Consider the following 14,859-nt stretch of genomic DNA (forward strand, 5'->3'; position numbering starts at 1 on the left):
TATATTATAATTTTTGAAACAACCGGGTCTGGAGAAAAGACTTTGGACTTATATCATCATTTTTTGAAACAATCGGGTTTGGAATAAAGACTTTAGGCTCATATGATTATTTTTTAAACAACCGGGTCTGGAATAAAGACTTTGGACTTATATTATAATTTTTTAAACAACCGGGTCTGGAATAAAGACTTTGGGCTCATATTATTATTTTTGAAGCAACCGGGTCAGGAATACAGACTTTGGATTTATATTGTTATTTTTGATGCAACCGGGTCAGGAATAAAGACTTTGGGCTCATATTATTATTTTTTAAACAACCGGGTCTGGAATAAAAGACTTTGGATTTATATCACAATGTTTGAAAAAACGGGTTTGGAATAAAGACTGGACTTACATTATAATTTGTTAATTAACCGGGTCAGGAAAAAAGACTTTGCACTTTTGTGCTCAATAAACGCATTACTATACGATTTTAGCTTAGAGCGGATTTGCCAAAAATCCCTTCAAATTTATTATATTTGTGGGTAGTCATTATTACATTTGTGGGCGATCAAAAATTATTACATTTGTGGGTGAAATTATTACATTTGTGGGTAAAGTGTTATCACATTTGTGGGCGTTATTACATTTGTGGGCGATTATTACATTTGTGGGTGTAACAACCCCCGCCAAATGACTTTTTCGCATCCTCTCTTCGAATTCTTTTTGCTCACTCATGCGTGAATGAGGAATAATCTAAGTAATACCAGATGAAAAAGGAGACGCTAAGCTTTACATTGATAGGTCATTTGTCTATTTGATTTATGATTAAGTTATGATAAATAATCGCTAAATCTCGGTTTCGTTTTTTTCTGGGACGCACTGTATACTTGTGCGTCTTATTCAGTCACAATGATTATTAATAGTCAGCACGGCCTTTGCTAAGGTCCGAGCTATAGCGATTAGATTTATATAGTAGCAAATCATGTTTAGATAATTCACTGATAAGGTAAAAGGTACCAGTTAATAAATTTATTGAATTCAATTAGTTAAACTCTGTATTCTCGCAAGTTATTTCTGGTATATTTAGGTACACTTTGGGTACTTGTGTCGTCTACACCGATGATGCACTTTAATTAATGCATTTACTGATTGATAATTTTGATATGAATGTATCATCAAGTTGTAATTTCATATTCCTTGTAACCTGCTTTATTTAGCGAATAAATGCGAAAGTATTTCTTAATTGAATTGAACAGAATGAATCAAATAGAACAAAGCAATATGACAAGCTCAATGGAATAAACAAAAAATCCGAAGGATCGTCAATCGGTTGAGTTAAAGACGTTGGAAACTCATTTTAGTTCCTTTTTTTGAATGAATTTCTTTTTGTTTAAAAAGCTTATGCATATCTCAGGGATGGAAATAGCACCAGAGAAGGAACTGTGCAGGTCCGCTACCAAACCTCATATGGGACTGTGTGCGACGATGAGTTTGGATCCACAGATGCGGACGTAGTTTGCAGGATGCTCGGCTATACTTTCGCGGAGTCCTATTCATGTTGTGCAGCATTTGGAGAAGGAATCGGTGAAATTTTGTTTGACGGTCTCAAGTGCACGGGTGACGAAGTGACAATTGGACATTGCGAGCATAACGCGCTTGGAGACCACAACTGTGGACATCATGAAGTTGCTGGAGTTACGTGCATTAGACGTAAGAATAATAATGTTATTGCTGATGATGAAGATAATGATGATTCAGGTGATGCTGCTGGTGGTAGTTGTTGATGATGATGATTATGATGATGATGGTGATGATGATGGTGATAATAATGATGATGATAATGATAATTATGATGATGATTATGATGAAGATGATGGTGATGATGATGATGAAGATGATGATGATGACAATGTTGATGATTCATGCTGGTGACGATGTCAGTGCAAAATGTACCTTTTATATCAAATTAATATGAATACTCTTTATAAGCACATTTTTTATATCGATTCTCTTATAATACAATGTAAATACTGATCTAATTAGACCTTTATAGACCCAAAATAAGATATCAGATTTTTGGCCCCAGTCGGTATCAGCTATGCATTTTAGAAGGTTGAGTGTTTTTTTTATATTTTACTTCTATTTCCTATATGTGTTTTTACGATGTCAGCTTCGAGTCAAACCATATTCCAAAGAATTGTGGCTTAACCCCCCCCCCATTGGCTGACCACGAACAAAACGAGGAAAGGAAAAAAAGAGGGAGAGGGGAAGAGAAACGTAATGGGAAAGAAGAAATTATTGTTCATTATGATGTTGTATTATACTATAACTGTGTTATAATACATAAGGCACATTTTTTCCATAACTTTATGAAACATAATTTGATTAGGGACTAAGTCTTCATTGTTCCTGGTGATCACATTGTCTGTTAAATTTTAACGAGATATAAAATCATGTTATACTAAAACTCCCGTTTTCAATATACCTCCTCGCACTTCGAGTTATTATTGATTTATGTGGAATAGTATGCTTCTTTTTCATGACTACTTAAAGTGATTGCCCCATTTTAAGGTCTTTATATAAAACATTTCTTGTCCGTGCTTACGTTCGCATTAGTGGATTGGTGAGATATGTCTGCGCTCCATGAATTCCTAGAATCATTCCTTAAAATATCCCTTTTTCTGATCTCAATATTAAGAAAATTCTCCTCGGGCTTCGCGCTCGCATCATTTCGTTAATGAAATACGTATGGTCTTAGTGCATCCCTACAGACAAGCTTTAGAATGCCCCTTTTTAGGTCTGAATTTCCTGAATTTTTACCTCGCGCTCGCAATATTTCATTACTGAGATGCGTATGTTAATAATCATGACAATGACTTCATTTCATGTGGAAGTCTGACAAAATCAACAAGCGCTTAACATTTGCATTAAATGATAGTGGTGAGATATGTAATGGATTCCATAAATATGGGGTCAATACAAATAGACAAAAATTTCAGCTCGCGCTTTGCGCTTGCATTGTCTAGCGAGACAGGTACGTATCGTGATTACAAAAAGTCGATTATAATGTCCCTTTTTAGGTCTGAATATCAAAAGTTTTAAGCTCGCGCTTCCACTCGCAGATCAGTGAGATACATATCTGTTTCATAGGGCGCTTCGGGCGCTCACTGATTCAAATTTTTTGCTGGACCCCCCCCCCATGCCGTGACCCACGGTACGCCACTGCTTAAGAACATATGTTCTTTTTTTATTGGAATATTTTCATTATTGATTCTTATGTCAAAGTTGAACTCCTTTTTCCTACCAAAAATAACTGCTGTTGATTTAGAGGACGAAATGTGCATTCCCATGTTTTGCACCATTCATGTATTAAACTGCTGCTGTCTGCAATTTCTTTACGATGAAAGAGGGGTTCCTGTAAGAAAACCATAATCATATATACACAACAAAAAAAGTAAGTCCCCCCTAAACAAACATCAATAATTTCCGAACCAATGCGAGTTTTTGATATATTTTTACATGAGCGTGTAGGTAATTTTATAAGTTACCCTCCGAGTAAATTTTTTGGATGTATCTTACGTCATGCTTCAGTGAGCATCATCAGAAGGCAAAAATGTCACTTTTCAAAAGTCACAAGCAAAATATCATGACTTTGATTCCATTTTATTGGAACTAATTCCACATTCTCATCATGAAAAATAGTCAGAAGGCTTGTAAAAGGTACATTCTAAAAGACGATACAACTTTTTAAGCTAAATTTCACGGTTGAATAAACTCAAGTCCAAATTTGCTATAAATGGATTTTTACACATTTCTTTCAATAAAAATGCCAGAATATGATGACAGTTATTTTTGGGAAGACTATATTCAACAATATTCATCGTTTCACGGTTCAATGAACATCTATTGGAAACAAAAAATGCGATTTTCAAATATCGTAGGCAAGTATTGCTTCATTTTGGTTACTGAAAATGATCTTTTCTCAACTTTTACGTTATGTTCATGACTAATTAACATGCTTCAATGATTCAAAGGTGTCAAATTAAACATTTACGCTTGAATGAACATGTGGAATGTGATTAGCTATTTTTTACGTTATTGGAAAAAATGCAATTTGTAACTATGGATATCTGCCACAAAACTCCTTGCACAGTTCATTTGATTTGATTTTCATGAAAATCCCGATGTTTAATGCATCAGTGAGCATACAATATTCGAAAATTATGCAAATGAGAAGAAAGTTCAAGGCCTTGGCCCCACTCTGTACCGTATCGAATGGTTATTTTGGTGTGCGCACCTTTTGGATAGTGTGACTCTGAAGCCATATGCGAAGTTTCATGAAATAACTGTTGGCAGAAGTAACAAAAACCGTCCATGAAACAAACCCTCATTTCATATTTGTTAAAATTTTGACTTCCTCTCTCATAGACGTGTGTACATTATGTGTGCATATGTTTAAGCATAAGTAATCCCTTATTCAATATGGTGGAACTTTTTTTCAAGGCTGTCTTTAGCAATGTCGTTTGGCAGTAATGTTTATCAACCTATGGGCATAATTCTGTGCAAAAATGAAATCGATTTGTTAATTTATGGATGAGTGAGCACGCATCAAAGTGGGAAAATTGGTATTTTCAATGTCACAGACTCATTTTAAAGGGTAATAAAGTGAATATTGGGGGCAAATTTGGTTTCAAATGTGTCTTTAATTGCTGTTGTTTTATCATACATCATTTCTATCACCAAACACTTTCCGAACTTTGACCATTTTCATGGTTGAGCGAGCACATTCGAAAACTTAGGAATGAATACTCTTTATACTGGATAAATGTATTCTATTCCTAACAATTTCTCAGGATCAGTTGAATGTATGGACAGATCAGTGGTGGATCCAAAATTTTAAATGGGGGAGGGGCCTATAATCGGGGGAGCCATCAACTTTTTTCAAATTTTAACATGATCTAACAAGTTGTAGAAGATACTACAAAAAACCCCTATGATGATATGTCACAATACAGGGGCCGCAGAGCAGTTTTCAAAGTGGGAGGGGGGGGGCTGGCCATGCCAAAAATCACAATCGTATTACATTTTTGTACTTGCTTATGGAAAAAACTGGGGGCCCCCAGCCCCCCCCCCCCCCGCTTCCGCGGCCCCTGCAATACATCGTGCTCACTCAACCATGAACATACGATATCAAAATTTGGTCTGAAGTGGTTAAATGATGGATAGTAAAACAGCATAACACCATAAAATTCACCTAAAAACAATTTTGGCCCAACTTTGAATTTGCACAATCTTAAAAATGACTCTTGTGACTTTCAAAAATGGTCATTTTTAATTCAATCTTTAATTACTCATGCATGACTCAGCCGATCAATCTCATTTTTTTCCAGGAGTTGCTTAATGAGTGTAGAAAACCACCCATGAAATATCATATCTCAAACTGATTCGGTTCAAAAGTTACAGCAATTTGATTTAGGGGGGACTTACTTTTTTTGTTGTGTATATTATAAGCAAAGACTGAAATCTCTACTTTTTCTTGCATTTTATGCAGATCATTTATCATAAAGTTGAAAAAAGAGATTTTGATACACTTCCTTACATTATTTCCATCTCACTCAACAATTTTTTGTACAGAAAGGTGATCGTGAAACCTTACTGGACATCTTCTTTTTGGATAAAAAGACATTATTTTATCCAACACAAAATTCTATTATCAAATCCCTATTCATATATACACAACAAAAATAGTAAGTCCCCCTAAATCAACCTGCTGTAACTTTTGAACGGAATTATCTTGAGATATGATATTTCGTAGGTGATTTTCCACCCTCATTAAGCAACTCTTGGTAAAAAATGAGATTGATCAGTTGATTCATGCATGAATAATGACAAATTGAATTAAAAATGACAATTTTTTAAAGTCGCAAGAGTCGTTTTTCAGATTGTGGGAATACAAAGTTGGGCAAAAGTTGTTGTTAGGTGAATTGTATGGTGTTTTGCTGTTTTACTATCCATCATTTACCCACTCTACACACAATTTTGATATCCTTTTTCCTTTGCTGAGTGAGCACAATGTATTGGAGTGGCCGCGGAAGCGGGGGGGGGGGGCTAGGGGCTCCAGCCCCCCACTTGTTTCCAAAAGTATGTACAAAAATGTAAAAATGACCATACGATTGTGATTTTTTGCATGGTCACCCCCCCCCCCTTGAAAACCGTTCCGTGGCCCCTGTATTGTGACGTATCGTCATAGTGGTTTATGTTAGTATCCTCTACAACTTGTTAGATCATGGTAACATTGGAAAATATTGGTGTTTTCTCCCAATTATAGGCCCCTCCCCATTTTAAAATTCTAGATCCACTACTGATTTTTCCATAAATTAAACTGATCATGAGAAATTGTTAGAAAAAGAATTTTATGCAATTAATTGCTACGCAAAATGCGCCAGATAGCTCACTGACAATATACGCACACCCATCCCCACACTACCCACACTAACACCCACACACACACCCTATAACACTTTATATAACTGCATACACACACACTCACACCCACGCACACACTATCAAACCGTATGAAACACACGCCCGCAGACGCGCTCGCAAGTGCACCCCACATAATCAAGTGGGAAAATTATTATATAATCATGACTTTTCCATTCCTTCCAATACTTTGTAATTAATTCATTTACAACAGTGCCGGTCCGCCTTGTCGAAGGAAATGCACCCAATGAAGGTCGTGTCGAGGTATATTATCTCGATTCTTGGGGTACTATCTGTGACGACTCTTGGGATATCAACGATGCAAGGGTCATCTGTCGAATGCTTGGGTATCCAGGTGTCTCTTCTGCCTTGGTCCGTTTCGGAGAGGCCACTGGTGACATTATCCTCGACGATGTGGACTGCAACGGATCAGAAACACATCTCGCACATTGTAATCACCATGGTTATGGGATCCACAACTGCTCACATTCTGAAGACGTGGGTGTCATATGCAGCGGGGAGGGTTAGTTAATGAGTTTGTACAATCAATCTCCGTTGTTACAGATATTCATAGTGTCCATGCATATACTTTTTTGCATTGCATATTGATTTTAAGTTGAGGACGGTTTATTTTTGTTTTTACTAGCAAGAAAGGTTATCCAATAAGGCGAAAATAAATCTGTGAAATAAAAAAAAAATAATAAAATGCCTTCCAGTGATATTTCTCAAATTTAAGATAATTTGTAAATACCCGGACTTTAATATATTTCTGACTGTATTCTTTTATCATTTCTTCGAATCAAGTATATTAAAATGAATCGGCCAACATATACTGTAGATCCTCTATAACCTCACATCTGTTGTATTGTAATAAGTCATATCTGAAGCCTTCAAGATGAGTCTTTTAATCATGATTGCACCTGATAATAAGAAAAAAAATATTACTTTGATGTTCTCTTGCAGCCGATCTTAAGATTCGCCTGGTAGACGGTCCAGATGAAAGTCAAGGACGCCTTGAAATGTTTTATTTCGGATCATGGGGCACTGTGTGTCAATACGGATGGACTATGTTCGATTCGGAAGTGGTCTGCAGAATGCTGGGATATGTTGGGGCTGCAGCATATTCATTTTATTCATCATATGGACGAGGGACTGGAGAAATCATTCTAAGTGAACCTAGATGCTCAGGAAAAGAATCGAGTCTCTTGGAATGTAATCGAGCTTATGATCTTGGTGTCACCTATTGTGGACATACATATGAAATAGGAGTGTCATGCTTAACATTGGGTAAGATGCAGAAATGAAAAAAAAAGATGCAACATAAATACCGTCGCTACACACAGTCATAGTAGCTTCCATTATGGCACTCTATAATAAGCCTCCATTATGGTTCTTAAATGATATTTAAAAGGGTCCATGTCAACCGTCAATTACGAGGCGATGGCTAAAAATCATTTTCCTCATATCAAAAGGGATAGAGCAGAGTCCGCTCAAAACTAATTACAACAGCATCAATTTCTTTAATTGCGAAGATAAAATAACAATGATAATGAAAGAATTTATTTTTAGTCTAATGACGATAACGACACAAACAATAGGAACGATATCGTCTTTAGCCGTTTTATTATGTTTATTATCATCCACAACAAATTCTAAAGTAGCAATGTACACAATTACTTACCCAGGGCTACTGTGAAGATGTGTTTTTCGCTTCATTTGATTCAGATGATCTGCAAGTTCGCTTGGTCAATGGAAGTTCTGACAAAGAAGGTCGAGTAGAGATTCTTTACCTTGGTACGTGGGGAACAGTGTGCGATGACAACTGGGATCTCAATGATGCAAACGTAGTATGCAGAATGTTGGGTTTCGAAAGGGCAGAAAGCTACTCCTGTTGTCCCGCCTTTGGACCAGGAACTGGACCCATACTCCTGGATGAAGTTGAATGCGAAGGCACAGAATCCAATATAGGCCATTGTCGAAGAAGTGATTATGAGACTCACAACTGTGACCACTCCGAAGATGTAGGAGTATCGTGCATTGAATTTGGTAATGCTCAGTGGCGTAACTACGGGGGGCGTGGGAGGCACGTCCCCCCCCAAAAAAAAAAACGGGGAAGAGGAGAAAAGGAGGGAGAAAGGAAGAGAAACGTATATAGTGGGAAAGAAGAAATTATTGTTCATTATAATATATTATAATGTTATGTTATAATTATGAGAAACAGTTTTTTCATATCTTTATGAATCATTATTTGCTCAGGCCTATGTCTTCACTGTTCCCGGTAATTGCATTGTCTGTTTAAGGTTTTTATACCTATCTAGGCCGGGGTATTTTCGGAGTTCATATGGCCGGGGGGGGGGCCTCCCAGGCCCCCCCTTGAGATCTCGGCCGTCGACCACGCGATTGCGCCGAAAATTGGCACGCAGGTTGTCTGGGATATAATCTACAAAATTGTATAATAATTTTTTTCATGAAATTATTATTACATAATTATGTTAATTTATGCGTAATTAGTTTGCAAAATCATACTTTTTCCTCTAACTCCATAAATAAAGCTCCAAATGTTCTAATTTTTGGCATAGAAACTCTTTGTGATGTTCTTAGCAAGTGTACATGAAAAAAAATTGTGATATCAGATCAATTTCTTATGTTTTATATTGTTTTTTGCAATTTCTTATGTATTTCTTTGTTTTTGGACCTTTTGTTTTTCATTGTTTTTTCAATGAAATTTGTTGGGGACTCTTCTACAATCATAAACAGCATAAAATACATACATTTAGGCCAGCAAAACTAAAAATAATAATACATTTGTGATTTGTGGTTGAAAACACAATTTACATTGACTTTGTACACGAAATCATGTTTTTGAGCAATTTTTGGTCTGACATGCACTTACATAACGTTGCGTAACTTCAGAACCGCGTACCCGGGTGACGCAAAATTGGTCTCAAAAGTTGCGCAAGACTTGAAAGTAAAAAGTCATCGAGCCGCGCGGTCAAAAAAATTTGCGCGGCGAAAATATCGTGCGACTCGTTGAGGGGGGGGGGGGCCTCCGAGGCCCCCCCCCCCCGGCCTAGATAGGGTTAAGTCAATATGCACCAAATATCGATGGAAAAAATAAATCTATTCATCTGGACTTACTTGTTGAAGCAGAGGACAGTTTCACGTCCGATCCGGGACGCTTCTTCAGCTCTTCTGAACTGGCGGGAATTCTTCGTTGCCGATTGGTGCCGAAGCACCATCGATGTTATTGTCTTGTTATGCACCAAATGTATTTCCTTGCACTTCGACTTATTATCATGATTATTGTTTTATGTAGTGACGTATGCTTCTTTTTCATAACTACTTAAAGGACAAGTCCACTCCGAGAAAAAGTTGATTTGAATTAATAGAGAAAAATCAGACAAGCATAATACTGAAAATTTCATCAAAATTGGACCTAAGATAAAAAAAAGTTGTAACATTTTAAAGTTTCGCTTAATTTCACAAAATAGTTATATTCACATCCCGGTCGGTATGCAAATGAGGGAACTGATGACATCACTCACTATTTCTTTCGTACTTTATTATATGAAATATTCAAATTTTCTTCTCATTGTCCGGTGAAAAAAAGTTTTATTTCTCCCTGAACATGTGGAATTATCATTGTTTAACATTTTATATTTCAGTCAAGTTGGTCCTTATCGCCAAATCTGTAAAATTTGAAATATTGTATAATTCAAACAATAAAGAACAAAAATAATGAGTGAGTGACATCATCAATTCTCTCATTTGCATGTGACTGAATTGTGCATATAACTATTTTGTGAAATAAAAGCGAAACTTTAATATGTCATAACTTTTTTTTATCTTGCGTCCAATTTTAATGAAATTTTCAGTATTATGCTTGTCTGATTTTCTCTATTGATTCAAATCAACATTCTTCTGAGGTGGACTTGACCTTTAAAGTGATTGCACCATTTTATGGTGTTAATATAAAACATTTCCTATTGTTAATGCTTATACGTTCGCAATAGTAGATTGGTGAGATAAGTGTCTGCTCTTCATGAATTCCTAAAAGTCAGTGTTTAAAATGTCCCTTTTCTGATCTGAATATCAAAAAATTCGTGCTCGCATTGTTTGTTTAGCTAGACAGGTATGTATTATGATTACAAAAAGTTGCTTAAAATGTCCTTTTTGGTCTGGATATAAAAAAATCAGCTCGCGCTTCGCGCTCGCATTATTTGAGCAATGAGATACACATCTGTTTGATGGTACTGTTCTTTAAATATCCCTATTAGGTCAGTATACCTTGCAACTAAGAGCGCTTCGCGCGCTCACTAAGTAAATCAAATTTTTTCTAGTGCCCCCCATGCCGTGATTCACGGTACGCCACTGGTAATGCATATTTCTAAATTAAAAAGGCGTCAAAATAACAACAACAAACAATAAATGATGAAAAACAAGTCCGTGTCCGTGATTATTGAATAAAAAATTAATTATCAATTTCGGCAGTAACTTAATTTAAAAAAAAATTTGGTTGACATTCATCAGCCGGGTGAAATATGCAAAATTTATTGAAACTGAAAATGGTAGTAACGCTGGGGAAGGACTATTATGGACACTGAAATTCACGCTGCGTTGGGCATGTTGGGAGTAAGATTGCATCCATGTCGGGCAATTTCAGCGGAAGTAGATGCTTGTGAAGAAGCAAATCCCGCTGTTTATATCAATACTAGATATATATTTAATCCCACTTTTGTAAGAATGTACGAACTGAGTAGGCAATGTAGTTTTAATACATCAGTGAAAAACATAATTGTTGTGTTTGAACATACAGAGATGGTACATTTCACAGAACTTAAGTAAAGATTTGCCCCGTGTTTTCATAACAGACATGTTTTAATACTTATTTTTGAATCTACATGTTTTGTCAGTGTAATTGTGTTTCATGACAGTGAAATTGTGTTTCATAGCATTATCGAAAACAAGCCGTATCATCGCAAAACTGATTTTGTGGTGGCCGGACTTGGACTCTTGTAGGAAGAAAGGAAATTGTACTGATACAAATATCAGTCATGTCAGTTCTGATGTTGATTTTGCACAAATCCGTTATGGTAGGCCAAATGAGAATCTTGGACAAGATAAAATTTATAGACCCATCGCAGTCTCCTTAAAAAAATAATGCGAGAGTTCCTTGACCTTGACTTTGATATGGGGACGACTGGCATCGTAGAAATTTCTTTGGTATTATTTTGCAATTATTGTAATAACACAACGTCATGCATTTGCTGGGGGTATTAGTAAACAGGATCTTGGAAGACTTCAACGCCTTCAGAACAAATGTGCACGATTAATCTGTCAAAAACCAAAATGGTGTCATGCTACCCCTCTTCTAAATGAACTACATTGGCTACCTGTTTGTGATAAAATACATTATCGAATACTTGTTCAAACCTATAAGTCTCTGTCAACCACACTACCTTCTTACATTTCTTCATTATTTCAGCAACAAAGATCTACTTACTCTCTTCGTTCTACTGCTGCTCCTTCCTATGTAATTCCAAAGTCCAGAAAACAGGCCGGTTTCAACTCCTTTCAATCTCTTGCCCCCGTCTTTGGAACAAACTCCCTCCATCTCTTCGAAACCTCTCTTCTCTTAACCTCTTCAAAAAACATCTCAAAACACACTTATACATGTATAACCACAAACCTTAACTTGTCTTATGCAATTAACAGCGTTTTGTATCCTCTGGAAAAAGCGCTATATAAATCCAATTATTATTATTATTTGGACTTAAATGTATATAATTCTATTGATCTTGATTGTCAACAGAAGTGACTGAAGCATCGTCTTCAACCATGACCATGCCATCTGGCAATCGAATCGGTCTATCCATGGCTGCGATGTATGGTAAGTTCATTCATAATTTATCAGTATATTTACATTAAATGGTGCAGTTGATATGAATAAATCATGCAAACAAGTCATTTTATGGGATCCAAAATCAGAAAGAGTAGAAAGAAAAGGGATTTTAGTCTGTGGCATCTAATTAAAGCTAACGGATAAGTCTAGTTTGGGCCAAAGCAGCGACAAGTTCAAGTCTTTTTTAACTCTTGCAGTGACCCTATTCCAGTGACCCTATTTGTAAGTAAGATCATTAATCTTTTCGTGTCTGTATTACTTGCATTGTTTGTAATTGCAAATTTTGTAAATTTGAATGTAATCTTTTAAAATCCTTTCATCGAATGGAATAAATAAATCTTGAAATCTTAAATAAAGGAAAATAGCCGAGAAGAAAAGAAAAGCAGAAACTGAGCTAGACGAAAATGTCTTCGGCAAAAGAAAGTGACAATAATATAAAACGGATTTTCCTGCCCGAAAATGGCCATGCTTGTATGAGAGGCAAGCCACTGTAAATATAGATATAGATAATTTACCCCATAATTTTAGAATGCTATTTCATAGGTTTCTTTTCATTTCAACCAGGTTTATTCGGATTCTTAATCGCCTTGGTAATTTGTATCCTCCTGGTTTGTATCATCGTGACGTTAAGAATGCAGAAATACAGGTATGTCTTACAATAAATAGTACACTGAAATACATTTAAAATGTCAAATAGTGGTTAATATATATAAATATACATTTACAAGTATATAGGGGCGGAGGAAATATTTTCGTTAGGGTGGGAGGGCCGGGCAAAGCGCAAAGCCCCCCCCCAAAAAAAAAAAAGCACTTATGTTAAAATGGTAATTTCAGTGCAAACAGACATTTGTAATACACCAGTGAAAGGCAAATTTCCCGTGAGTGGATAATAAAATAGAGTTATCAGTAATTATCTGTAATCAGATTTCTTTTTGCCTGAAGTAGCTGCTGTTTGTTTCGTGGTCATTATTTAAGAAAAGCTTTTTTGGAAGGGATTTCTGACTGATGAAATATATATATTGATATTATAAGAAATTCTGTTTTTTCTAACCTGAAATGTGCTACTCCAAAAAGGGTATTTTACTTTGAGGAAATAAAAAGATACAAACTTCCTCTTGAAAAGGGACATTTTTCTTGTAAAGCTAGGGTTACACTGGATGCGCATCAGCTGCGAATCCATCTGAAAACACGTATAAATTTTCTCCCTCCGCGAATATGCGTAGAAATTCAGGAGAGATTCGGAAACATTCGTGTACGATTTTTTTTGTTCAAAACTAGCCGAATACCCTCCAAAATACCCACGAAAGTGACCGCAAATTTTATTCAGGCCACATTTGCATATATTCGAATGACATCGAGTTGGATTAGGGCAGGCATTCGGAGAATTCCGGACAGATTCTGACCTACTTCATATCATTCAGGTCAACATTCAGTTCGGGTCGTCATTCGGCTATAACCGTAAAGTGATCGGGTGACATTCGGCTCAATTCCTGACGCATTTGCTTCGATTCTTGCAAATATTCGGGTGGCATTCGACTTTATTCGGGATGACCAAAATTGATTCTGGTCCATTGTTGACGATTCTGCGCTGAATCGGGACCTATTCGGGGCTCCCCTAATCTGAAACAAACAAGTTCCGAATCAGTCCGTATTCAGGCAGAATCGGTCCGAATTTATTCGAGAGAATTCTATTTGGTGTAACCCTAGCTTAAATGAGAAAACTCTAAAAGAGTTCTTAGAGTTTATTTCGATCGTCTGGCATGTTAAGAGTTAACACCTGTGCAAGAATCAACTTTTATAAAGTCGGTGGAATTAAAACATTTTCGTGTTAAATCCATTCATGATGTGTTCCTCTGTGCATCTTCAGCCGATTAATAAAGGAATCCAGAAGTAAGGTGGCCGATAAGATTTCTGCTCCAGCAACTGAGAACTGTTACAACGGACCACAGTCCGACAAGGAAGCGTATATGGAACTTAACATTCACCCTGGCTCGCGAACTCAAGGAGGATCTTCAAGCAATCGGGATGGACCATACGATACACCACGACCTGTTACCAATGACGACAAAATTTACGAAAATGTTCGATTATAGATTTATTTCAGTGATCCCATTCAAGGTCACCAATTCCCAGTGCGTTGAAATAATTTAAACCTGAATATAAGAACCCATATGGTTCGTACATTGTCAAATGCCTTTTTGAAATTAAACAGATAAATAATGATTACTCTTGATGTCCTGAATTTTGCGGCCCGAATTCAAGAAATATTATTTTTAAGCCAGGTGTCATGGCACAGTCATGGACAAGTATGCGGATTCATCGTATACTGTAAAAATCATTGCGACTTGCCGTACTACTTTCCACTACGGTAAATGCAACAATTTGTGGGTTTCAAGTTAAAATATGATCTGACCGTTAAGTGTAGTCTTTGGTAAATTTTATTTTCTCCGTAAAATTTGACCGGAAATATTACTGATTCATTTTAGGACGCC

General features: G+C 36.4%; 1 protein-coding gene across 1 annotated transcript in view; it reads left to right on the top strand.

Annotated features, from left to right (window-relative positions):
- LOC121431250 (deleted in malignant brain tumors 1 protein-like) overlaps positions 1–14,575 on the top strand; it is a 37,358-nt gene extending 22,783 nt beyond the window's left edge. Inside the window, exons 2-8 of the mRNA XM_041628760.1 lie at positions 1,381–1,692; positions 6,680–6,988; positions 7,429–7,752; positions 8,191–8,511; positions 12,278–12,355; positions 12,932–13,013; positions 14,235–14,575. Of these exons, the coding sequence (XP_041484694.1) occupies positions 1,381–1,692; positions 6,680–6,988; positions 7,429–7,752; positions 8,191–8,511; positions 12,278–12,355; positions 12,932–13,013; positions 14,235–14,460 (1,652 nt within the window). The 3' untranslated portion in view covers positions 14,461–14,575. The remainder of the gene's footprint in view (positions 1–1,380; positions 1,693–6,679; positions 6,989–7,428; positions 7,753–8,190; positions 8,512–12,277; positions 12,356–12,931; positions 13,014–14,234) is intronic.
- The last annotated feature ends 284 nt before the right edge of the window (positions 14,576–14,859 follow it).

Source organism: Lytechinus variegatus, chromosome 17 (assembly GCF_018143015.1).
Source record: "Lytechinus variegatus isolate NC3 chromosome 17, Lvar_3.0, whole genome shotgun sequence".
NCBI lineage: Eukaryota > Metazoa > Echinodermata > Echinoidea > Temnopleuroida > Toxopneustidae > Lytechinus > Lytechinus variegatus.